The following is a 27631-nucleotide window of genomic DNA, read 5'->3' as shown; positions in this document are numbered from 1 at the left end:
GACAGTAGGGGAGAACCCATGTCCTTGTTTTTTCTACCTTCTAGAGGCCACCTGCCTGCCTTGGTTCATAGCCCCTTCTTCCAATTCAAAACCAGTAGATGAACATCTTCAAATCTCTCTCTCCCGGACCTCTGCTTCTGTCACCACATCTTCTCTGGTTCTGACTCTCTTCCCTACCCCTATCCCAAAGATCTTTGTTATGATATTGGGTCCACCCACATAACCTAGGACAATCTCCCAATCCAAGAACCTTAGCTTAATCACATCTTCAAAGCCCCTTTTGCCATGTAAGGTAACATATTCTTAGGTTTCAAGGATTAGGACGTGAACATCTTTGCGGAAAGAGCGTTATTCAATCTATTAAGCCAGTATCTTACCATGAGATAATTTTCATTTTTCAGCTTCTCGGGAGAAAAAACCATGATATATTTTTTCCAGTTATATTTCCTTATACTCTTGTACCTCTAAATAGTTAAATGTTACTCTATTCTCAGTCTCAAAAAGCTCAGATGATCTTATACTGAGCATCTTCTTTTGGCTTCCATGCTGTTTATATAACCCGAAATGAGTTTGGTCAACCAGAAAACTGCCCTGTGCTCTCTAATTTTGCGTGAATTTCTTGGCTCAGGCTTCAAGGAAATTGACTTAACCTTGCTCACAAAGCCCAGGTCATGTGGTTTGGGAATAATTCTATGCTATGCCTCCGTTTCTTGCTGCAGCAAACTAAGAGGCTAATTCTTGACTTCTAAGTGAAAGAAAGGTGATTCAACTATACAACAGCCATTCCATTCTTCCTCCTCCTTCTTGTACCTTTATCCATGCACATAATTATGAAAGAACATTTGAATTATGAACCTTTCCTAAAATACCAATTGGTTCTAACTCTATACCTATTTTTTTAAAGATTTGATTTATTTGACAGAGAGAGAGAGAGAGAGAGAGAGATCACAAGCAGGTGGAGAGACAGGCAGATGGGGAGGGGGAAGCCGGCTCCCCACGGAGCAGAAAGCCTGATGTGGGGCTCGATCCCAGGACCCTGAGATCATGACCTGAGCTGAAGGCAGAGGATTAACCCACAAAGCCACCCAGGCATCCCTCTATACCTATTTTTTGGTAGATGAACTCTTTTTCTAATTTATGATATCTAATTTATGATACCTAATATCCTATAACTATTTGACTATTTCCACCACACTTCCAATATACATTAGCTTATTTGATTCTCACGACATTCTTGTAGGACAGGTGGAGCAGAAATTATTATTAGCATTTTTTTAATAAAGAGGCCGTAGATAGAGCTGGGATTAAATAGGTTTCCTGACTCCCAGGCCAGTGAGGTCCCTGCCCCAACTACCTATGTAAAAATCAAATCAAAAGATTCAGCGACAACATCTTATATGCCACAGCCCATCAGTTAATTTGGCATTCTATACCTTCCCAAGTAAAATTTCCACCAAGATCTTTTCTGGTAATGTGACTGTGTTGATAAATTATTACTTTCCTCACTAAAAAAAAAAAAAAAAAAAAAAAAAAAAAAAAAAAAAAAAAAACTTTATTATCTTATGGGGCTGGACTGGAGGGGACATTTAGAGCTCATTTAAAGCACTGCTGTGTCTCATTGAACACTTGATCCAAACCATTCTGGACAGATGAACCCTTGAAGTAGCCTTGCCCATGAAGATTTGGGTTAAGAGATAACATGATCTTTATATATAGGTCCTTCTAGTTCTAGACCTCAGGGCCATTCCATTCCATTCATTACTTAGTGTAATTCCTTCCAGCTTCAAGCCTGCCATACATTCCCTTAGTCTTTCCAAGTTTTACAATTACCTTGACTCCACCAGCCCCCAAAATAGATCTTCACAAGCTGAAAAAGATTATCAAGTCATGTAATGCCTTTTCTCCAGGCCAGACAATTTCCATCTTTGCATGGCAGTTTCATTCCTGAGTCCCTTGACCTGCAGGGAGAAACAGTGGTGGGAAAGCTGCTTTGGGATCCAGTGGAGAGAAGGAAGACCAAAGGCTATGGCAGAAGCTGCTTCAAGTATTGTCTCTCTCAAAGCTCTCGGAGAGTTTCCAAGGCCCAATACTTTTGAGAATCAAATGAGAGTCTCTTATAAAACAACTCACCTCAGCTCCTAGGATGTAGGAAACACTACATAAATATTAAGTAAAATTTTTTAAAACCCCACAACCTTATGAGGAACCCAAATCCCAGACGTGGGAGATGCTTTGCCCAGGGTTTTTAGCCAGTCAGTGGCAGAGTCAGCCCTTGAGCCTGTTCCCTGACAATCCCAACACTGTTCTTTCAACTACTGGGCTGGGTGACCTCTACACCACTCTAGCTGGCTGCTCTAAATTCACTTGTAGCATCCTTGCTAAAACCTTATTTTCCACATGTTGGTTATTCTAGTGCTAATTTAATTTCCTGATCTATTGGGCCAGGTCAAGTTACTGTCCTTTCTTCTAGTCTGAGCACTGAGTTGTGTATAGAGCCATAGGGATGGAAATGACATTGAGAAACATCACACACTGAGGAAGGGAAGGGTCATTTTTTGTTTACTAAATGGCCCTCACTGTCTCTGTTGTACCCCAAAAGCTACCCATCCCTTTTCTGGACACCAACTCAGACAAGAAGTTTCCCTTTGTTGATAAGGAGGTCAAGCTATTACATTTTTCTATTTGTTCAACTCCAACTGTTTTCTAGAAATTTTGAATAGGACTAAATTAAATAAATAGTATTGCCATGAAGAACATTAGAAGTAGTAAATATTATCACTGAGTTGAAACAAGAGATAGCATTTAAGCTCTGAGTAAAGAGTTTTAAGATGATTTTCCTCCCTAATGTGGATTCACAAAAAATCAGAATTGGAAAGGATCTTAAAGATTGTCGGATTCCATACTCATTCTTTGCTGGAATCTCATCCTTGTCGCCAAATCTTCAGTAATAGAGGATCTTGGCAAAAATTAATCTGATGAGATTAGAGTCCCTTCTTGGAAACTGGGTTTAGAGGGAAGTTGACTCTGGCTGAGTAATTCGCATCTCGGCTTGAATCCTTCGAAAGCCCAAACAAGCTTCTTTACGACTTCCTCTTATTTCTTTGTGTGCAACAAGCTCTCCCAGAAATAGTCTCAGTGAAACAGCATATTTGCATCTAGGAAAAATGTTCTTCATAATCAGAACAGGTAGTGGGATCTTTTAGGCAAATCAGCACAACTCACTCTACTCTTCACAGCCAGTCACCGATGTTCCGCTGAGACCCCTCATGGCCTCAGCCCACTTACACAGGGAGATGATTGTAATAATTGTTTAGAAAGATGGTTTTCATATCACAACACTACGTGAGAGGGCTCCATTCCAAAAACAGATGTTTTTTATGTTTAAAAAAAAAAAAAGGAACTTACTGTGACCCAGGCAGCTTGGAAAGACAGCTCCCATGTAATGCTCTCCATTAGACAGAAGCTTAGTCTGACAGAACTTCAGTAAGTGAAATTGTGAGCTAAATGCAAGTTACCTTCAGCCTCTGCATTCCCACCTCCTGTTCGTTTCAGGGCCCTCATCACCCCTGTGTTATTTTCTCCTTCTATTCAATCCCATCAAGACCTACTCTCAGGAAAGAGCCTGAGAGTCCTGTAAGTGATGGGTAAAACCTAGGTGTGGCCTCTTGTGGCAGAAATTCCAGTGCAGTAGGAGACAAAGCCACAAGGCAGGAAGGCACAGTGTGGCCATGGGGCCATGGGGTGGTGGGATGTGTTCTTTACACCTTTACTCTGTGCCAGGCATTGCTTCAGGCACCGGGCAGACAACAGTGAACAGAAGAGACCCAGTGCCTGCTCTCAAGAGGCACATAGTGTACAGTGGGGGAAGGAAAGGATGGGGGTCTGGAGGGGACAGTCACTCTTCTCAGTGCCCCTGAGACCACACTGAGTGATCACTATAACTGAATTCATGCTCAGTGCTGATTTCCACATTTGTCACCAGATATCATCCTTGGATCTCCATCCTTGGATCTCTCCTCATGTCAACTTAATCTTCGTACACACCATTCTTTTAGGACTTACTTAGGGCACAAATTCACAATGGGTGACTTTACACTGTACAACTATGAGTAATAAGTAGCAGCCTCCCAGAAACGCCTTGTACCAGATCCATATCACGTCAGTATCACACAGAGTCTCTGAGGACATGGTTTGGGGATCCCCTATCCTCCAAATCATTCTAATTAGATAGCAATGAAGTGATTTCACAGAGTACCAGCTTCTTTGTAAATCAGAAAGTTTAGAAAGCAGAATGCTCTTTTAAGGCCACTTGATGAATAAAAACAAGGACAAGGACTACCAGTCTGTCTAAGGCAGAACAAGCTATCCTTTTACTCAAATCCCAGGATGTATAGAGAGCAGATCAATGAATGTGTGGGAGAAGTGTGGAGAAGAAGAACACTGTTAGTCCTAATATCGCTGAGTGGGGCAGGGTGTCCAAAGCATGTGGAGGGATCAAAGAAGCAGATTTCAGCTCATTCATTGGTGGCCTTTAGGACCTATTCGTTGGGGGTCCTGATGTATAAGCCCCCACCCCATTCACCTCTCTTCTATATCTCTACACACACTTCATTCACTCCATTCACAAAGGGGTTCAAGTCCAAGGACAATCAATAGGCCTTAGGGCTAGAAGACAGAGCTTTTGACAGAATGTCAGAAGAGAGAAGAGCTGAGATTTCCAACTTAGTGGGCCTTTTTTCTTCTTTTGAAGTTATGAGTTGCTTCTTCCCCAAAGCAGCTACTCTGGCTAGAAGGGTTTCCTACTTGGGAAGGACCCCATCTTGGGCCTTTTGGGGTGGGTGTCAAGAAGATCTCTGGACTTGCTTTTATAGTAGGCTTTAGATGAGAGGTGTTGGGCTCTATTTAGCCCACGATTGGCTCCAATTACTAAAGCGACACCTCAGTATTGGTATTTGTGGCCAGAGATTGATGGCAATAAGTAGTGGACATTTTTCTGGACTTGCTGTCTAAGCATATGGTCAAATTCAATCAATATTTGCTAATAATAAATATTTGCTAAACCAACCACCAAAGCCCTTGCCCTCATGCAACCTATGTTCTAGTAGGGGACAGATAGTAAACAAATATTTACTCTAATGTCACATGCTGACAAGAGAATAGAGCAGAAGGGGGCTGTTTGACAAGATGGTCATAAAAGGTCTCTGTGGAGAGAATATATAGTCGCAGGGACCTACATCAAATGAGAGAGGGAGCCACAATAAATATCTGAGGGAAAGGGGTGCCTGGGTGGCTCAGTGGGTTGAGCCTCTGCCTTCAGCTCAGGTCATGATCCGAGGGTCCTGGGATTGAGCCCCGCATCAGGCTCTCTGCTCAGCGGGGAGCCTGCTTCCTCCTCTCTCTCCACCTGCCTCTCTGCCTACTTGTGATCTTTGTCTGTCAAATAAGTAAATAAAATCTTTAAATATATATACATATCTATATCTATATCTATCTATCTATATATATATATCTGAGGAAAGGATTTTCCAAGAAATGGAATAGCAAATACAAAGACTGAGAGGAACAAATTTAGTGAGCTCACTGAAGACTGGGGAGTCCAGTCTCTAGTCCAGTCTCTCTCTCAGGTAGAGAGAGCAAGAGGAGGGGAGGCAGGAGACGAGGTAGTCCCCTACCTCGTAGCCAGAGACTGAGGTAGCCAGAGATTGAGGGCTGTTTTAATAACCTTTGTGTCTCCAGGCTTAGCAGAGGCTTTCCCTGAAGCCCTGTGGTCCACCAGGCAGTTGAATCTGTGTCTCAGTTAAGTGTCTGGATGTGACCAACAATGGCTTGAAATAGTTACTGTGGCTTTCCAAACTGCTTATCTAAATTGCAATAGAGGAAGAGAAACCAGCATGTCAAGAGACTGAGTGGTTTGTCTCAGAGCTTTCCACCGCTCCCTCATTCTCTCACCATCCCTAAAGACAGGACAGATTTACGGTCCCCATTACAGAAGCAAGCAGTGGACGTGCCACCCCAGTCACAGGGCTGGATAGAATGACGGAGCTCCGGCCCCTGCCGCAGGCTGTGGGCTCTCATTCTCACGAATTCTTACTCTGGATAATCTCTTCCTCCTCAAGCCCAGAAAGCCTGCTTACTTTTTAATGACAGTTATTTTATAACCATAAAACCCCATGGTCATTTGCACATCTTTCAAATGTCAGCTGAATCATTTAACCTGTATCTAGATTACTTATGATATTTTTTAAAAGATCGAGAAATTAATCTTCCATCAACCTCAAAGTCTTTCTTTAGTAAAAAATAAAAATTAGATGGGTTTTAACATCTGTTACCCAAATAAAAATACCAGTTAGTTCTAAATAAGCATTGGGTTCTATCAAGTCTATTATTTTTCCAAATCGGGTGGAGGGGATATTCATTAACTCATTCCCCAGCTGTTTTTATTTATTTATTTTTATTTATTTTTATTTTTTATAAACATATATTTTTATCCCCAGGGGTACAGGTCTGTGAATCGCCAGGTTTACACACTTCACAGCACTCACCAAAGCACATACCCTCCCCAATGTCCATAATCCCACCCCCTTTTCCCAACCCCCCTCCCCCCAGCAACCCTCAGTTTGTTTTGTGAGATTAAGAGTCACTTATGGTTTGTCTCCCTCCCAATCCCATCTTGTTTCATTGATTCTTCTCCTATCCACTTAAGCCCCCATGTTGCATCACCACTTCCTCATATCAGGGAGATCATATGATAGTTGTCTTTCTCCGTTTGACTTATTTCGCTAAGCATGATACGCTCTAGTTCCATCCATGTTGTCGCAAATGGCAAGATTTCATTTCTTTTGATGGCTGCATAGTATTCCATTGTGTATATATACCACATCTTCTTGATCCATTCGTCTGTTGATGGGCATCTAGGTTCTTTCCATAGTTTGGCTATTGTGGACATTGCTGCTATAAACATTCGGGTGCACGTGCCCCTTCGGATCACTAGGTTTGTATCTTTAGGGTAAATACCCAGTAGTGCAATTGCCCCAGCTGTTTTTTTTTAAGATTTTATTTATTTATTTGACGCAGAGAGAGAGAGAGAAAGAGAGAGAACACAAGCAGGGGGAGTGGGAGAGGGAGAAGGAGAGAGAGAGCCCGATGCGGGGCTCGATCCCAGGACCCTGGGATCATGACCTGAGCTGAAGGCAGAGGCTTAACCCACTGAGCCACCCAGGCGCACCCCTGGACCCCCAGCCATTCTAGTGATGAATGACTGATCATTACCAGGGCCTTGATGATTTGGGGACACATCTGACTCCCTATGGCTTTCAATTTTTGTTCATAGCTTTACCTTCCGAAGCCACCCTAAGCTATCAATCGCTTTTCTCTCACCTCAACACCACATGTCCCTATTGCCCTCTGCTCCTGAGCAGGCGTCCTCTGAGCTCTCTCCAGATGCCGGTTTCCAGGCTCTTCGGCTTCCAGCCCTGCTGCTCTGCTGTGGTTCATCAACAAGTAGTTCCATTAAACGTGGTGCCAAGGATTAAAAATGATTTCCCTTGTGCTGTCTCACCAGCACGGAGACGTGCTATTAAAGTTGCTTTCACTGTTTCTTCCTCATTAGGTAGTGTCTTTTTTATTTCCACCCCACCCGCCTCTGGCTCCTTGCTGGCCATGGTCCTTGCTATTTGTGGATAACATCTAGTGATTTCCCTGCTCCCTTTCCCGAAAATGTAAACAGGCTCAGTGTTCAGTCCCTGATCTTCTATTTTCATGCCTCATATCACCTTTGTTCCCCATCTCGAAGCTTTCTCTTTGGGCCTGTGTTTTTCTTTAAGTGTGTGGCATTTGCTCCAGTGATCAATTATCCTAGGTAATTGCTCCTCATTTGAGCATCCCTATTCTTTCTCATTAAAGACCAGACAAGACTACTGCCTCTCATTGACCAGGTGCACCAGATCTCTTACTTGGCCTCGATTTGCCGTTTGGCAGTTTAGGACTGAAACAGAGACAGAAGTAAAACCAAGGAATCACTGAAGTAGTAATTAGTTAAGGTTTATTGTGCACACACCCAAAAAAGGCAGTTTGCAAACTGGGAGCCCTGAAACCAAAACATAAGCTTGAGACTCAGAGAATTTTGTTATAAAGCAGCTTAGGGAGCTCGGAGGGAGGCACGGTTAATTCTTCCCAGGGATTGGTAACAACATTAGAATTTTCTTCAACGAAAGTGAATTGGTTAGTGGTTACCTCCTATCAATTTGGGGAAAGAACTTAAGTTTCAGTTATGATGTTCAGAGGCATAAGCTCGATGTGACCCAGGTTGTTAGCCTCATTTGTCATGCAAAATAAGCTGAATTAAGCTTTGCTTGTATGACTAAACTGGCTTTTGTCTGATTTAGGAAATTTTCAAGTCTGGTCTCTGTGTGCATTTGATTTGAGCAGTGCTTTCAAGCTCATTCACTGAGGGGCCTTGTGCTTGCTCAGTGGACAGCTGGCTCCTCTGTTCTGTGCCCTCCCTGCAGTGACACACTGATGTCCCCCCCCCCCCCCACGCCGCCAGCTCATTCTTCATCCCAGGGATCTGCTAACCATGCAAGAGGGAACACTTCTGTTTGTTGTCTGTTGTTATCATTCACTGTTACAAACCGAGTTAAGCTTTCTCTCCTAGTTTCCAGGTATCTCGGGAAGGATGGTCTACTTTGTCTTTCTGAGTTTGTAAAATGAGCTAATGGCCCCTTCTCACCACGTCTCAGCTACACTGGGCCCTTTAAACTCCCCTAGGCGGTGCCTCGTGTCTTGGTTCACGTTATTGGCCACTGTTAGAAATGGGATTTCTTCTTGCTTATCAGACACATCCCCTAAAAATACACATGTTAACAGTGCCTGGGCTGCGTATTTAAGAATTCAGATGAGTCAAAAGTGGGCATTCAGGGAGAGGACACTCTGGACGCTAACTTAAAATTCCAGTCAGCAACCCTTTGGAGATGTAAATTGAGGAAGCAGCCCTCCTTTTGGACAGCTTAATGATCTGTAGTTAATAGTAAGAGGCTGCTGGGCAGATGCCATACAGCTGGGCTTACGTTAGCCTCTCTCAGCTCTCCAAATTACCCCATGATTACAGCCATTGAGATTCAGCATCCTACCCGGGATTCTGTACCCAAAAGCACAAAGATCTGGCGGTGGCTTGTCAGTGTGGCCTTTCTCTGCACACCGTCCTGCCCAAGCCAGGGACTGGTGCCTTCTCCCTGGTCCTCCTTCAGGCTGAGCCATTGCCTGCACCGGCATTAGCTCCCCAACAAGTCTGGGATGAAGAGAGTGCTTACTTGAGTGCCCCCAGTTTTGCTAAACTTGACAGAGACTGCGTGACATCTCTTGGTAGGAAAATATAAGCCTGGAAACCGTACAGTACCTAGTTCCTGGGGGCAGTTGGCTTGTTTTTATGTCTTATATGTAAAAATGCCTTGGGTTACTGTGTGTTAGGATGGCAGGTCCATTTAAAAGTCCCAGGGTCTTGTTATCTTCACCCAGAAACTCAGGTGAGTTCAACAACCACCACCACCAAACCACCCATTCAAAAATGGGCAAAAGACTCATAGAGACATTTCTTTTTTTTTTTTTTTAAGATTTTATTTATTTATTTGACAGACAGAGATCACAAGTAGGCAGAGAGGCAGACAGAGAGAGAGGGGAAGCAGGCTCCCTACTGAGCAGAGAGCCTGATGGGGGGTTCGAGCCCAGGACCCTGAGATCATGACCTGAGCCAGAGGCAGAGGCTTGACCCACTGAGCCATCCAGGTGCCCCTCATAGGGACAATTCTTTAAAGATGATGTTCAAAGGGCCAATGAGCCAATAAAAAGATACTCAACGTCACTAATCATTAGGGAAATACAAATCGAAACCATAATGAGGTATCGCCCCACCCCCATTTGAATGATTAGTATCAAAACCAGAAAATAATAATTCTTGACGAGGTTGTGGAGAAATTGGAATCATTGAGCCCTGCTGGTGGGGACACAAAAAGGCGCAGCTGCTGTGGGAAATAGGATGGCAATTCGTCAAAAATAGAATGACCGGGACCCCTGGATGGCTCAGTGGGTTAAAGCCTCTGCCTTCAGCTCTGGTCATGATTTCAGGGTCCTGGGATCGAGCCCCGCATCGGGCTCTCTGCTCATCAGGGAGCCTGCTTCTCGGTCTCTCTCTCTGCCTGCCTCTCTTCCTGCTTGTGATCTCTGCCTGTCAAATAAGTAAAATCTTTAAAAAAAAAAAAAAATAGAATGACCGTATGACCCAGCAATTCCATTTCTGGGGATATATATATATATATATATATCTCCAAAAGAATGGAAAGCAGGTCTCAAAGAGATGTTTGTACACCCTCGTTCATAGCACCATTATCCCTCATGGCCAAAAGGTGGAAGCCACCCCAGTACCCACTGATGGATAAGTGGAACTGTGAGTACACCTACAATGAATAGGATTCAGCCCTAAAAAGGAAGGGAACTCTGACACATTCTACAACAGGAATGAACCTCAGAGCCACTGCGCTGAGTGAAATAAGCCAGTCACAAAACAACAAATCCTACACGGTTCCACGTACATGAGGCACTTAATGTAGTCAAATTCATAGAAACAGGAAGTAGAATGGTGGTTGCGGGGGGGCTGAGGGAAGGAGGCATGAAGAGTCATCCTTCAATGGGTACAGAATTTCCCTGTGACAAGATGAAAAGAATGCCAGAGGTGGACGGTGGTGCGGGTTGCACAGCCACGTAAATGTCTTTAAGGCCACGGAACTGTACACTTAAAAATGGTTAAGGTGGCAAATCCTATGTTATGTAGATTTTACCACAGTTTTACCACAGTTTAAAAAAAAAAAAAAAAAAAGGCTCAGCGGAAGGATGCCATCTTCTCTCAGCAATCCAGGCTGTTGAGGGAGATTAGAAATAAAAGGAGGAAAAAGACCAGCTGAGGTCTTTTTTGAATTTATGTGCAACTAATTACAAAATTTTTTTTTTTTAACAGAGTCATTTTTCTCTCAAGAAGGGAGCTGCAGCTTTGGGGATCGGAACCGACAGCGTGATTCTGATTAAATGCGATGAGAGGTGAGTACGCATCTGTAGCCTCCCTGGTTGGCAGTTTGCGACTCCACAGTGTCTCTCTTAGTCCAAACGCAGGCGCTGACTGTGGGGTGGGGGGCAAACCTGCCTCCCTCCCGGCTTGCTGTTCGCTGTTTCTTTTTCATGTGGACTCTTGCTTGGAGCCCTGGGGTGTCGTTCTTCAGTGCCGTGGAGCCTTCCATGGCCCTTGACTGAATTGGAAGCTTTGTTAAATCAGTCACAATCTCCTGCACCAAGAAGGTGTGTTGGTGGCGGGGGGGCGGGGGGGGATTTCGTCACCTGGGCCCTTAAGCAACAACCAGTGGTTTGAGCATCGATTTATGGAAGTGTCATCATTCCAGGCACCGTGGATGGTGTGAGATGGATGGACCCATTACAGGAGTGGGGACAGTTTAGTGAGCAGGAAGTAAATGATGCCCCCAGAAACTCGTCTACTTCGAGCCGGAACCAAAGAGCTCTCCTAGGGAAAATCCCTGCCTTACTGGGTGCCCAAACCTCATAGGTAGTCTGGAAATAGGTGTAGGATTAAAAAGCATTTCTAGCATAGCCATGTAAATCTTCACTAGAACTGATAAAGAATTAATTTAATCTCTAAAGAATTGAATAAGCAATTTCACCAAATTAAAAGGAAGCTACTCAGTTAGCCATCTATTTTTTATATGTATTTACTAGGCAGATTTTATGTTTGCCCACCATGTCTGCAGGCTCCAGAAAAGCACAAGACATCATCCTGTTTCCCTGACAGTCTGTGATCAAAGGGAGATGGGGTGTCATTAGGGCACAGTTACAGGGTAGAATCCTGTGGCCCAGAATACCTCTTGTGTAGATTGCTTGGAAGGCTCTGCGCAGCAAGCAAGACTTGTGTTTTCAAAGGGTTTTCTTTTTTCTTTTTTACGATTATTTATTTATTTATTTATTTGACAGAGAGAGAGAGAGAGATCACAAGTAGGGAGAGAGCCAGGCGGGGTTGGGGGGAAGCAGACTCCCCACTGAGCAGAGAGCCTGATGCGGGGCTCGATCCCAGGACCCTGGGATCATGACCTGAGCCAAAGGCAGAGGCTTTAACCCACTGAGCCACCCAGGCACCCCCAAAGGGTTTTCATAGCGAGGGATGAACTAAGTTGATGGAGGGGAAGTATGGGTGCCATTACAGAGGGCTGAACCCCACAAGCAAAGCCCCCGAAATAGGACCGAGCATGTGGGACTCCAGCGAGGAAAGCGGTGTGATCAGGGGTATCCAGGAGGAATAGCCATGGCAAGCCTGGTGGGCCATGTGGGATTTTGATGCCTCAACAAAACACATGGTTAAGGACGCATCTCTCTCCAGGAGGGAAAATTACAAGGGATTGCCACTTTCTCGTCCACGCCTTTACGTCTTGCCTGATCTGATTTGGTTGTTCGCAATGAACACGTGCTACTTTCACAATCAGAAAGAAAGAGGGATGTTTTATTTTTCCTTGTTGCGGCAGGAGGACGCTAAACTTAGCACTTGAGTTTGATGGATCAGTAATCAAGGTCACCTGAAAGCATTTTTTTTTTTTTTTTTAATCCGAGAAGGGCATGATGGAAACCATCCTTCAGGAAGCAAGGCAAAGAGAGACCTGGGTCAGCGAGGCTGACTGTGAGGCTTTAGCTTTAAGACAGATGGGAGATTAGAAGAACTGGAGCAAGGTAGGGATATTTTGAAGAAGGAACTGCTTGTGGATTTTTTTTTGAATATTTTATTTATTTGGCAAAGAGAGACACAGTGTAAGAAAGGGAAGAGAAGCAGTGGGAGAGGGAGAGGAAGGCTCCCCACTGAGCAGGGAGCCTTATGTGGGACTCAGATCCCAGGACCCTGGGATCCTGACCTGAGCCATCCCTGAGCCGAAGGCAGATTCTTAACCCCTGAGCCACCCAGGCGCCCTGGAACTGGTTAGTTTTTAAGACTTTTCAAGACTTTTTAAGATTTTTTAAGACCAGTACTCTCAGATACTTAAGAACTGAGATTCAAGAAGAAAACTGGCACGGCCACAAAAATTGTTAACGGGGAATAAAGGTTTAGATGACTTTAATATTACTCTTAATCTGTAGCCAACTCTTATATGGAGCCTAGAGTTCTGGGAAGGATGGTCTAGACAGGCCCTGTTAGCTGACCTCCTCCATCTTCTAATCTAGTCTGGTTAGCAGGTGTTCTTGACCTTGTGCTCCTGTGAGAATCAGGTTGTAACAATGCAAGCGGGCTTGGGATGGGCCCACCAAACCAGCCAGCCAGGCAATCCTGGGAACCAGAGGCCGGCCTGAGGACTTCTCATGGTCTGAGGGCAGAAGTGCGCTCCAAAGAGAAGTGCAGGCCTGAAAGAAGGAAAGGCAAGAAGGAAAAGCCAAAAAGTTGCAGGAACAGGTTGCCCAGAGGAGGCTGCCAGGAACAGATGTCAAAAGATGTCTGTTGCTCACCAACAGCAGAGAAAGGAGCAGAAAGCAGAGCATACTGGGAAACCAGTGGGGTCTAAAATAAGTGGCTAGCCATGCCACCTGAAATTTTTAGGTCAAAAAATTTTATGTCAACAGTTCTGGAAGCCAGTAAAAACACTAAAACACAATGTTAAAACAATGACTGTGGTTTTTTTTGTTTTTTTGGGCTTTGTTTTTCAGAAAATACCTCACTTTCCCCTGCAAATCCTCCCCAACCCTTGCCCTGGCCTGCCCCATACATTCATTGGGAGGGGACACAGGGAAGGGACTACCAGGCACCTAGGGCTATGGGGGCTTTTCCCCCTTCTGGTCATGAGCCTTGTAGGATAGGGAAGGGAGGAGAGAACAATACAGGAGGAAGAAGAAAGAGCAAAATGAATAAGAAATAAAAGAAGGGAGAAATAAGGCCCAGGAAGGGGGAAAAAAATTGCAATGGAAGTACAAAGTGAAGCAAGGAGGAAGGAAGAACGGTTGAAATCCTGGGGGTCAGGGGCACTAACACCCCCACCCCTTGCAGTCAGAAATTCACATAAACCTTTGACTCCTCCAAAACTAAACTACTAAGAGCCTACTGTCAACCAGAAGCCTTCCTGATAACATAACCGGTCAATTAACACATATTTTGTATGTTATGTATATTACATACTATATTCTTACAATCGAGTAAGCTAGAGAACAGAAAATGTTATTAACAAAGTCATAAAGAAAATATATTTACTGTATTGTGTTGTATTTATCAAAAAGTAGCCATGTGTTGGGGGTGGGGGCTCCGTTGGTGAAGTAGGTGACTCTTTTTTTTAAGATTTTATTTATTTATTTGACAGAGAACACAAGTAGGCAGAAAGGCAGGCAGAGAGAGAGGAGGAAGCAGGCTCCCTGCTGAGCAGAGAGCCCGATGCAGGACTTGATCCCAGGACCCTGAGATCATGACCTGAGCCGAAGGCAGCTTAACCCACTGAGCCACCCAGGCGCCCGAAGTAGGTGACTCTTGATCTCAAGGCTGTGAGTTCAAGCCCCACAGGGTGGTTACTCAAAAATTTAAAAATCTTAAAAAAATAGTATCTGTGTGTAAATGGACCTGCACAGTTCAGACCTGGGGACAAGAAGCACATGAGAGGTTTTAAAGAGGAATAATGATCATTTTTACCATCTGAACAGCAATACATGCCTTTAAAAAATACAAAATAACAGGGAAAAATTGTTATTCCACCATCCAAAGAGAATCAGTAGCACCAGACGGTGTCTAAATCTTGAAACTCTTTTTCCAAGCATAGAGGTTTGGGTATTTTTCTTCTCCTATTTAAATTTACATATTTGTGATCATGTTTCTTTTTCTAACTAGACATGATAAGTATTTTCCCACGTTATTGCAAACACACTCTACTACAAAACCTATGAGAAAGCATGATAATGCTTTGCAGGGCAATTTCCAGACTCTTTGGACCCCGCCCCCTTCCTGTGTCAGCTCCAGTGCTAACTTGGGTAAATCCCTCTGTGCACCTCATATTTTCTTATCTGAAAAAAGGAAAAAGTAAGGGCCTTGTTTCATAGGGTTGTTACAAAGATTAAATGTGTTCACAAGTGTAAAATAATAAAAATGATATGAGGTAGTAGAAAGCAAACACAAAGTATCACTCCCCAACATTCATTTCCCTGTTTCTGGTGTTGCTGTTATAAATAATCCTTCTATCCTTCATTGAACATGTGTGCCCAGGCTTCTCCATTTAGGATTATTTCTTAGTATGATTACTAACTTAAATTATATGAGTATTCTTAAGGAAAGTGATACATCAGGCCATATTGGCTTTCAAAATGTTTCACCAGTTTATTCTTCCAGCAGTATTGTATGAAAGCATGTTGGGGGAAAATTAAAGCTGTATTGGTAGTTACATGTAGTCTTTAATTCTGTGTTGATAATTCACATCATCTCTCTAGAATGGGTTTAAGACTGAGAGTCTGGCCCAATAGATCAAGTGAAATTGAAGTGTTTTGGGTCAGGGGCCAAGGAGCAGACTTTGGATAGTCATCTGTAGCCACCATTCCAGTCAGAATCAGTTAAAGCATGCTTGGCAGCCATTTTGTTTTTATTAATCACGTCCTTGTGAAAGCTGGATGTGTGGGTCAGAAAATCCCTTGAGGCCGACAAAGGGCATACCTGCCTTCTCATTTCTCCTAATGTACTTTGCAAAGTTCATCCAGGTTTTATAAACATAAACCTGGACCTGCTCTCAAGAACATTCATTTCTTTTTTTTTAACTAACATATAATATATTAGCCCCAAGGGTACAGGTCTCTGAATTGCCAGATTTACACTTCACAGCACTCACCATAGCACATACCCTCCCCAATGTCCATAACCCAACCACCCTCTCCATACCCCCCTCCTCCCAGCAACCCTCAATTTGTTTTGTGAGACAAGAGTCTCTTATGGTTTGTCTCCCTTCCAATCCCAACCTGTTTCATTTATTCCTTTCCTTCCCCCAAACCCCCCACGTTGCCTCTCAACTTCCTCACATCAGGGAGATCATATGATCATTGCCTTTCTCTGCTTGACTTATTTTGCTAAGCATAATACCCTCTAGTTCCATCTATGTCGTCACAAATGGCAAGATTTCATTTCTTTTGATGGCTGCATAGTATTCCATTGTGTATATATACCACATCTTCTTTATCCATTCGTCTGTTGATGGACATCTAGGTTCTTTCCATAGGTTGGCTATTGTGGGCATTGCTGCTATAAACATTCGAGTGCATGTGCCCCTTTGGATCACTACATTTGTATCTTTAGGATAGATACCCAGTAGTGCGATTGCTGGGTCGTAGGGTAGCTCTATTTTCAACTTTTTGAGGAACCTCAATGCTGTTTTCCAGAGTGGTTGCACCAGCTTGCATTCCCACCAACAGTGTAGGAGGGTTCCCCTTTCTCTGCATTGTCACCAGCATCTGTCATTCCTTGACTTGTTAATTTTAGTCATTCAGACGGGTGTGAGGTGGTATCTCATTGTCATTTTGATTTGTGTTTCCCTGATGTTGAGTGATGTGGGGCACTTTTTCATGTGTCTGTTGGCCATCTGGATGTCTTCTTTGCAGAAATGTCTGTTCATGTCCTCTGCTCATTTCTCGACTGGATTATTTGTTCTTTGGGTGTTGAGTTAGATAAGTTCTTTATATATTTTGGATACTAGCCCTTTATCAGATATGTTGTTTGCAAATATCTTCTCCCATTCTGTCAGTTGAAAGACATTCGTTTCTTAGTAACTCTTTCTGACTCTGCCTATTAGTCTGTCTGGGTGATAGGTTTTATCTATCCATAACCTATTTTATTTATCTATAAACCTATCTATAAACTATAAACCATTAGTCTGGGTGATAGGTTTTATTTTGTTCTACAGACAGTTGACTTAGTAGGAAGCTCACAATGAAGGAAAATGTCCTAGTGAAGAAGTATAGTCTTCTAGTTCAATATCACATATGGAAGAAAATACTGCAAGGTACTATCTCTTAATTAGTCATTACAGGGGTTCAGTTTGATAAACCATTCAAAGTGAAACATGATACTCAGTTAAAGAAAAAAATGTATAATAAATCTCCATGTGTTTGGAAAAGGTTCTTTCAAAGTTGAAAATCAAGAGGCATATTAAATTTATTATTACTCTAATAAATAAAATAAGACAATGGAAAATCTCATTGCACCATGGCTTACATATGAATGTGAAGTATCATAACTAAAGAGAATACCCTATTTTTGTGAAAGTTAATTATTAAATTCAGAAGAGGATAATGTGCTAAATGAATCTTCAAGTTCATAAGTTCTAGCGTAAGAGTTTTTTTTTTTTCTTTAGAAGCAAAAAGTTGAATCTTCACAGTAATGGGATTAATGAATTTTTATTCAGGTATCACTGGGTCTAGGGGCACCTGGGTGGCTCAGTTTGTTAAGCGTCTGGTTTCAGCTCAGGTCATGATCCCGGGGTCCCGGGATTGAGCCCTACATCAGGCTCCTCTGCTCTGTGGAAATCCTGCTTCTCCCTCTCCCATTCCCCCTGCTTGTGTTCCCTCTCTTGCTCTCTTGCTTTGTCAAATAAATAAATAAAATCTTAGAAAAAAAATTTTTTTAAGTATCATCGGGTCTAATAGTTGCAAATTTTGAATTAGTGGAATCCAAGTTAATGCTGCATTGATGGTGTCTAAGGATAGAAGTGTGAGTTAATACATAGGGAAAATAAATATTTGTGGAAGACGCTGAGTGATATTTCAGAATTGGATAGGGCCACTAAGCAAAAAGATGTTTCCTAAAGGTTCAGACAGAGGAGAGAGAAAACTTCTAGGAATGATAATTTGTAAGAATATGGAGTTCCCATATGATGCAAGTGGGAGCCCTCTGAGTGACACACAGTGAACACAGTGGTGAACAAGGTGGACATGGTCACAGATGCTGCAAAACTTAGTCCAGTGTGCAGAGGCAGACTTTGAAACGAGTGGTAACACCTGAGAAAGGTATGTGTTGTGAGAGGCAGAGTACAGGCTGCTATTGATACATATCTAATTCTACATCCAGAGGGAGCATGATGGGAATTAGCCAGATAATAAGGACAGAATGTTCCAGGCAGAGGTCATGGCTCATTCTAAGCCATGGATGTGAGGGATTATTGGCTTACCCAAAGGACTGAAAAGAAGTTCTTGCGGGAAGTGGTCAGAATGACCTTGTCATGAAGGACATTATGAACCATACTAAGCTGTTTGAACTGTAGATTTGAAGATGTGAGATGCCCCTGAAAAGTTCTGGAGCAGCAAAGTGACATCATATTTTGGCATTAGAAATATCATTTTAAACACCTGTTTTGGCATTAGAGAGATCATCTTAAATGCAGAGTGAAGTATAGGTTGGAGGTTGGAAGTTGGTGGCTGTGGTAGTAATATAAGTAGATGCTGAATGATGGGCTGCCCTGATGTAGAGGAGTGCTGGAATTTCTAGGAATTATTGACGGATCGGTGTGCAGGTTGAGAGAAGAGTCAAGGATGAATACCAGGCTTGCTGTTCTCTGAGACAGGGAGCCCTGGCCAAAGTGAAGAGTTCAGATTTGAAGATGTTGCGTTTGAAGAACTTATGAGGCATCCAAATGGGGGTGTCACATAGGCATGCAGAAATATGAGCCCAAGGCTCTGAAGTTATGCCCTGGAAGCCAGATAGAGTGGGCCTACTACAGACTCTAGGAAGCATCCACATTGCAGGGACAGACTGAGTCAGAGGAGCCCTCAATGGGGACTGAGGAGGAATAGCCAGAGTCCTTGGAGGAGGATGAGGAACCGGGGCATGAGGGCTTGAGAATCTTTCTAGAAGAAGCGGTTCATGGCATCAAATACTACCAACAGACGAAATAAGGATCAACAACTGCCCATAGCTTTACTTATCAGGAGGTGGCTGGTGAGTTGGTAAAAGTAGCTTCAGTAGAGGGGTGAAGGCAGAAGGCAGTTCGCAGCTGGTGAAGGGTGGGCAGGAGTTGGGGGGGAGCAGTGTGCAGGGAGAGCAGATACAGACCCCTTCTCTAAAGATGGAGCCCTGATGGGAACTGGGGAGGATAGAAGTTGGAGGGGTATTGAATTCAGGATGGTTTTTGGTTTCGTTGTTTTAAGGAGCGTGCTTAAGGCATATTTAACTGTGAGATGGAGGACCTGCTAGACAGGAAATATGAATTATATGAAAAGAAGGAATAAAATACATAGCAGAAGTTTAATTTCTCTTGGGAGTTCCTTATTGCTTTTGCTAAATTTGTGTAGAATCTTTCCTGAAGAGCTCTCAAGAATTGTGTAGTTGTCTTACATTATACAGCTGGAAGAAACCAAGGGGAGAAAGCAGGAGTGGTTCTGGAAGGTCTGGGGAGAGGTTAGGGACCTATGAGTGAGGGAGGGGCAAAGCCCTGGGTTTACACCAGACTGAAGCTGTGAGTGGATTTCAATTCAGAAACCCTCAGGGTTGGAAAGGTTCTTAGACATTAACACATCCCACCTTTTTTTTTTTCAATTTCTATTTTTTCCCATTTTGTATATATATATGTATGTGTGTATACATATATGTATACATATGAATATGTGTATGTGTATGTATATATATATATATATATACACACACACACACCACGTTTTCCTTATCCATTTGTCTATTAATGGCCATTTAGGCTGCTTCCATATCTTGGCTATTGTAAATAATGCCACAATAAACACAGGAGTGCATGTATCTTTTCAAATTAGTGTTTCTATTTTCTTTGAGTAAATACCTAGTAGTGGAATTATTGGATCATGTGGTATTTCTCTTTTTAATTGTTGGAGGAACCTCCATACTGTTTCTCACAATGACCAGCCCAGTTCGCATTCCCACCAACAGTGAATGAGGGTTCCTTTCTCACCAGTCATCACCCACACTTGTTCTCCTTGTCATTTGCATTTTAGCTTTTCTAACTGGTGTAAGGTGTAAGGTGATATCTTATTGTGGTTTTGACTTGCTTTTCCCTGATGATAGGTGATGTTGAGCAACTTTTCATGTGTCTGCTGGCCATCCATATGTCCTCCTTGAAAACACTTCTGTTCAGATCCTCTGCTCATTTTTAATTGGGTTATTTGATTTTTTTTTGTATTGAATTGTATCTTTATATATTTTGGGTACCAACCCCTTATCAGATATAGCATTTGCAAATTTCTTCTCCCATTCAGTAGGTTGTCTTTTCGTTTTGTTGATGGTTTCCTTTTCTGTGCAAAAGCTTTTTTATTTTGATATAGTCCCAATGGTTTATTTTGTTTTTGTTTCCTTTGCCTTAGGAGATGTATCTAGAAAAATGGTGCTGTGATCAATGTCAGAGGAATTACTGCCTCTTCTAGGATTTTTATGTTTTCAGTTCTCACATTTAGGTATTTAATCCATTTTGAGTTTTAATATACATCTTTGGAGTTCTTTTTCTCTCCAAGTGCATTATTCAGTATTATCTCTTGAATGTAATGAATATTATAATATTATAAATACAAATTATATGTGCATTATAGATAGCAGATTTTTCTAAACCAATTAAGAATTCCTTGCAGACATCATACTCTTTACCCCTTAAGACTTCAATGTGAAGAAAAAAAAAAAGACTTCAATGTGCATTTCCTAAGAACAAGGCTATTCACTTTTATAATCACAGTACAATGATCAAAATCAGATGACATTGACACAAGACTATTATTTAATCAATATACCTATTCAGATTTCATCAATCGTCACAGTAATATTCTTTAGAGCTGTGTTTTTCCCAGTCCAGGACCACACATTACACTCAGTTTTCATGTCTCTTTAGTTTCCTTTCATCTGGAACATTTCCTCATCCTTCCTTTATCTCTCATGACATTGATATTTTTGAAGCGTGTATTTATTTTGTAGAAGATGTCTTAATTTGAGTTTGTCTCCTATTTCCTCATGGTTAGATTCAGGCAATGCATTTTAGGCAGGAATTCCAGGGAGGTGATTCTTGTCTTTCTCAGTCATACCTCCCCAACAGGATTGTCATCTTATTAGTAATGTCAGCATTGACCATTTGGTTACGATCGTGTCCGCCAGATTTCTCCCCTGTAAAATGACTGCTCTCTACTTTGAGGGTTATCTTATAGATGATGCCCTGAGACTATATAAATATTCTGTTCATCCTAAACATTCATTCACCAGGAAGATTCTGGCCTGAATTATGATGATGACGGTTGCAAAATACGATGCTCTAATGCTATCATTTCTTCTCTCTTTATTCGTTCCTGTCACTCTACTACTGTAAGGAAACCTCTCCCCCTCCATGTGTGTGCGATATATTTACCATCACTACAGACTCACAGGTGCTTTGAGAAATTAATTCTCTATAGCACTCTCTGCCATTCTCTTTCCATTTTCCATCTCTTACTCCTCCCTTTGGGGTTTCCTTTAAATTATCTAAATTGTACGCCTGAATGGCTCAGTTGGTTAAGGTCATGATCCCAGGGTCCTGGGATCCAGTCCCTCATTGGGCTCTCTGCTGAGCAAGAAGCCTGCTTCTCCCTCTGCCTGCCTTTCCCCTTGACTGCGCTTGCACTCTCTGACAAATAAATAAATAGAATCTTTGAAAAAATTATCTAAATTGCTGTAAAACCTTCGAGAAAACAAATCTGAGCAAAATACATGACACCTGGTTGGCAGAAGACTGGAAGAGTCACCGGCCTTCCTATAGTCCACATAACACAAGATCTCTGGTGGTATTTTGATTAATACTTGTATACCACAAAATGAACACTTATATTTTTGTAAAAATTTTAGTTTTTTAGGTTAATCTATCTCTTAGCTTTACAAATTTCAGTCAGATAATATTTCCTTGTGCTTGTTAAATACCACACTTCATCACTCAATCGATTTAAACAATTGAAAGTATAAATAATCTGGGGTCATTATACTCTCTTATTAAATTAGCTCAATTGTGGCCAGAGTGTGAAAGCAGTTAGGGAAGCTAATTAACTCTTTCAGGTCCTTGGGGAGCTGTTGAGTGCACTGTAATAGGATAGACTTCACAGAGACCCTGAATCAATTTTTATTGAGCAGGACTGGGGTCAGCCCTTTGAGAGTCATATTTCCTATGGGTTTAGATGAAGAGAACTCAGCAGTGTTGAGGTGTATGTGTTTCATTATGTCCTATATAAGGAAGGATTATAAAATAAGCTGACACTTTGTGTGTTTATTATGTGCCAGCTGGACTCCTAAGCATTTTGCACAATGGATCTAATTAATTCACTTATTAGAGACACAGAAGAGTATATCCCTTCACCTTTACCTGGTGCCAGCACAGTTTGTGAAGTTTCTAGGTACATAGGAGTCCCAAGCAGTGTGGTGAGTTCCCCTTTCCCTGTTCGATTTATAACCCTGGTAGAGAGGCACATGTCTGTGATCATCTCGCTGGAAAGTGAAGAACTGGGGCTTGGACTCAGAACTCCTTGTGTTCACCAGTCAGGCCTGCTCCTTTGTCTCCTAACCCCTGAATTTTTAATTGTGGCCAAATACACATAAAATTTAACATCTTAATCATTTTTAAGTATACAGTTCCGTGATATGAAGGACATTGGTGCTGTGTACATCAGTACTATCCATCTCCAAAACTCTTTCCATCTTGTAAGATGGAAACTTTATATCCATTCAACAAAAGCTCCCCATCCCCCTTTCTCCTCTCTCTTCCCCAAACCACCCCCAACCACATTCTACTTTGTGTTTCTATGAATTCAACCACTCTAGGCACCTGACTCTCTTGTCTTCTTGTGATTGATTGACTTGTTTCACTTTGCATAATGTCCTCAGGGTTCATCCATGTTGAAGCAAAGGTCATCAGCTCCTTCCTTTCCAGGGCTGAATAATGTTTCATTGTATGCATATACTACTGGTTGGTTCCGTGTTTTAGCTATTGTGAACAGTGCTGCTCTGGCTACAGGTCTGCAAATATCTCTTTGAGCCTTGCTTTTCATTCCTTTGGGTATACTCAGAAGGGGAATTGACAGGTCACATGGCAATTTGTTTTTTATCTTTTATCTCTGTGGTTAAATTTATTTATTTTTCATGTTTCTATAAATGGGATTGACTTTTTTATGTTTGTTTCATATCCTGAAACTTTATTGAATTTATTTGTTCTAACAGGGTTTTGTTTGTAGAGTCTTTAGGGCTTTCTATATATAAGATTATGTAATCTGCAACACAGACAATTTGACTTCTTACTTTCCAATATGAATGTCTTTTTTTTTTTTTTTTTCTCAGTCTTGCATAATTTCTCTGGCTCGGACTTCCAGTACTATGTTGAATAGAAGTGGTAAGAGTGAGCACTCTTGCCTTCCTCCTAATCTTAAAAGAAAATCTTTCAGCTTTTAATCATTGAGTATAATGTTACTTATGGGATTGTCATATGTGGACTTCATTATGTTGAGATACTTTCCCTCTAACCCCAATTTATTGACAATTTTTTATCATGAAAGGATGTTGAATTTTGTTAAATGTTTTTCTCTATCTATTGATATCATATGAGATAATCATATGATTTCTGTCCTTCATTCTGATAATGTGGTGCATCAAATTGATGGATGTGCAGATGTCAAATCATCCTTGCATCCCAGGGATAAATCCCACTTGATTATTGTGTATTATCCTTTTACTATATTGCTGAATTTGGTTTGCTAGTATTTGGTGAGAAATTTTGCATCTGGTGTTCTTCAGAGATATCGGCCTGTGACTTTCTTTTCTTATAGTGTCCTTACCTGGTTTTGGTATGAAGATAATGCTGGTCTCATAAAATGAGTTTAGAAATGTTTCCTACTATTCAGCTTTCTAGGAGAGTTTGGGAAAGATTGGCATTAATCCTTTTATTATTTATTTGTTTATTTGATTGTTAATTTCTGGTTATTTTATTTTATTTTTTATTAACATATAATGAATTATTTGCTTAAGGGGTACAGGTCTGTGAATCATCAGTCTTACACAATTAACATCACATACCCAATGTCCATAACCCAGCCACCCTATCTCTCCCCTTCCATCCCTCAGCAACCCTCCGTTTGTTTCCTGGGATTAAGAGACTCTTATGGTTTGTCTCCCTCCCCGGTCCCATCTTATTTCATTTTTTCCCTCCCTACCCTCTACAACCCCCAGCCCTGCCTCTCAAATTCCTCATATTGGAGAGATCATATGATAAGTGTCTTTCTCTGATTGACTTATTTCCCTTAACAAAATACCCTCTAGTTCCATCCATGTCATTGCAAATGGCAAGATTTCAGTTTTTGATGGCTGCATAGTATTCCATTGTGTGTGTGTGTGTGTGTGTGTGTGTGTAAAAATTATTTTTTTATTCCTTCTGTTAATTGATTTATAGTTTCATACCACTATGGTTGTAAAAGACAATACAGGATGATGTACATGCTGGGTGATCCTGTTGATTTCAGTCTTCTTAAACTTGTTAAAATGTTTTATTGTAGTCTAACATATGATCTATTCTGGAGAACGTCTGTGTGCACTTGAGAAGAATGTGTATCAGCTTCTATTGAATGGAATGTTCTGTATGTGCCTCTGAGGTCCATTTGATTATCTTTGAATTGGGTTGTTTGTTTTTTTGTTGTTGAACTTAAGGAACACTTTATATATTTGGGATGTTAGTCCTTTATCAGATTTTGCAACAATTTGTAAATATTATCTTCCATTTTGTGGGATGCTTTTTACTCTGATGGTGACTTTTAATGCACAAGAATTTTTCATTTTTATGAAGTCCAATTTGTCTACTTTTCCTTTTGTTGATTGTTCCTTTGGCATTGTGTCCATGAAAATATCCATTGCCAAATCCAATGTCATGAAGCTTTTGCTGTATGCTTTCTGCTTTCTTCTAATGGTTTTATAGTTTTAGCTCTTACATTCAGGTCTTGACCCATTTTGGGTTAATTTTTGTATTTGGTATTAGGTGAGGGATAGCCCATTCTTTTATAAAAAACAAACATAATATTCTTTTCTTATTTTCTTACAATTACAATATTATTTTCTTATAATAAATTCTCTCCAGAAACAGCACATATTCATTGTAGAAAAACAGGAAAGTGGGAGGACTTAGACATAATCTGTCATAATTCTTTGGTGCATATCATTCCAAATACATTATATATATTTAAATATAAAACCTACTGAGTATAAATTTGTTTATTACTTAATAAAATATTATGGGCAACTTTCTCCAGTACAGTTTTTAATTACTATTTAATAGCCTATTGCTTAGAATTTACATTACTTAACAAGTCTGTTGTTAGACATGTAAGCTACTTTGAATTTTTATTATTTAAACAATTGCTAATTAAAGTATCAGTGTGGCTAAATATTTTCACACATACCTATATTATTTTCCTAGCATAAATTCTTAAAAATAGGTTTCTGAGCCTTGAACTATGTCTGCACTAAGAGTTAGGATACTTGCTTGCATGTTGCCCTTCAGAAAAGAACCAGCCAATTTACAATTCTCCCAAGCAGTATAAAGGTGTGGCTGCTCACCATGTTCTTACTAATCCTAGAAACTAAAACCTTACATGACCTGTGTCAACTTGAGGAGTAGAAACATTTTTTAATTATTTATATTTTCATTTTCAATAATTTGCAAAGTTGAACATTTTATGTCATTCATAGTTGAAAAAGAACACAAAGCCATTTTTGTCATGTATGTTGTCAATGTTTTACAAAATGTATCATTCACTTTTATTTATGGTATTTATAGAAGTATTCCTTTTTTTGATAGTCAGAGCTATCATCAATTATCCATTTTCTACCTCCAGTGTCCTTTCAAGAAAGTCTTCTCCTTAGTACATAGTAATATTCTTTTATTTTATTATTTTAATAGTTGATCTAACTGAAATTTATTTTGATCTGTGGTGTTTGAGAGATGTATAATTATTTTTTATTTTTTTTATCCACTTAGTTTTTGCTTAACATTGTTCCAACACCATGTGTGATCAAACGAAATGCTTTAATCACTTCCTAGCCTTCTATTTTTGTTCCACTGATTTGCTTATTTAGGCTCAATTGCCATACTTTAAATCACTACAGTGTTATAATATATTCTATATTCTAGTAGAGAAAAATCTGACCCCTGCCCTCTTTTTAATTGAATATTCTTTATTAGTTGTGCTTTAGAATTGTTATCTCAAATTCCCTTCCCCCTAAAACAGTGGGGAGCCAGTTGGAATTGTGTTATGTTTAGGGATCAACTGTATGTATTTGCAATGTTGAGTTTTCTCATCAAAGAACACGTGTCTCTCTATTTATTCAAATCAGGTTTTTTTGCATCCTTTGGTAAAGATCTGTGTTTTTCTTCTTCTACATTATTTCAGGTTACTCATTCATAGTCTCAGATACTAGTGATTATTTTTCCTCCCTTCCATTCTTTGTATTCTTGCAACAAATTCTACTTGGCTCCATGTTAATCTGCAATTTCCTCTGTATTATATTTTAAAACATAGTCAGGATTTATGTATCTATATTATAAGATATATTGATAAGCTTTTCTGGGCTACCTTTGACAGATCTTGCTTTGAGAATTAGCTAGTTTCTAGAAATAAATCCAGCAGCTTCCCATTGTCTTCTGTATAAGTGTTTAGAGGGTTATCCACCAGTAATAGATGTGTTAAAATTTACTATTAAAACATCTGGGCCTGTCATTTTGGGGGGGTTGTTTTTGGTAACTTTTTTCCCCACTTACTTCTTGGTTATCAATTTTTTTTCAAATTTTCTATATATCCTTGAATCACTTCTTTCAATTTACATTTTAGTAGGGGAAAATGATCTATTTCCTCAAAAATTTTAAGATTAGCACAAATCTCTATATAGAAAGTTTTATAATACTAAAATATCTTTTCCATAGCCTCCTCTCTTATTTCAAATGTTACATTTTCTCTCTTTACTGAACCAATTAGATATTTGTCTATTCACTGATCTGTTCAATATCCCAGCTTCTGAATTTATTAAATTAGTCTACCTAATAAAGTTTCTAAATCATTGAAAAATTCATTCATTCTCTCTGTCTACACTGTTTTCATTTTCCTAGCTTCTTAGGTTAAATATTTAGTTATTTTTATTCTGTTATTTAACTTTAAATGCCCATCAGGCTATTCGTTTTCCTCTGAGGATGATTTAGGGTGCTTCTCATGTTTTCACATGTGGTATTCCCATGTCATTAATTTTTAATGTTCTGTAATTGCAGTTCTGATTTCCTCTCTGACTCAGAAGTTATTTAGAATAAGCCAAGTATGCTTTCTTACAGGGGGAATTGAACTTTTTATCGCAATCCCCCTCTTTTCTCTACCAGTGTGTTCAGGAAAGTGGAATGGCAGTTTGGGGGAAGTTGAGGCAGTGATGAGAGATGGCCAGCCCACACCTTCTTGCCCGTAGACACTTTCCTTCGTCACATACTCCCCTGTGAGCTTCAATGCTGGCCCCCACCGGCAGCGATCTGGGGGGTTTGTGTGAAAACGAAAGTAGCTCCTTACCACATCACAGGTGGCCTCCTCAGTTGGACATCACTTGGATTGTTGT

The 27631-nt window shown here is 40.8% G+C and overlaps 1 protein-coding gene across 1 annotated transcript in view; it reads left to right on the top strand.

The window, feature by feature from the left end:
* The window catches only part of GAD2 (glutamate decarboxylase 2), a 76084-nt gene that overhangs the window by 14552 nt on the left and 33901 nt on the right, over window positions 1-27631 (top strand). Inside the window, exon 8 of the mRNA XM_059183891.1 lies at window positions 11006-11085. Within this exon, the coding sequence (XP_059039874.1) occupies window positions 11006-11085 (80 nt within the window). The remainder of the gene's footprint in view (window positions 1-11005; window positions 11086-27631) is intronic.

The sequence above is a fragment of the Mustela lutreola genome, chromosome 8 (assembly GCF_030435805.1).
Source record: "Mustela lutreola isolate mMusLut2 chromosome 8, mMusLut2.pri, whole genome shotgun sequence".
Lineage (NCBI taxonomy): Eukaryota > Metazoa > Chordata > Mammalia > Carnivora > Mustelidae > Mustela > Mustela lutreola.
The sequence above is the reverse complement of the archived record's forward strand: the minus strand, read 5'-3'. Positions and strand labels throughout refer to the sequence as shown.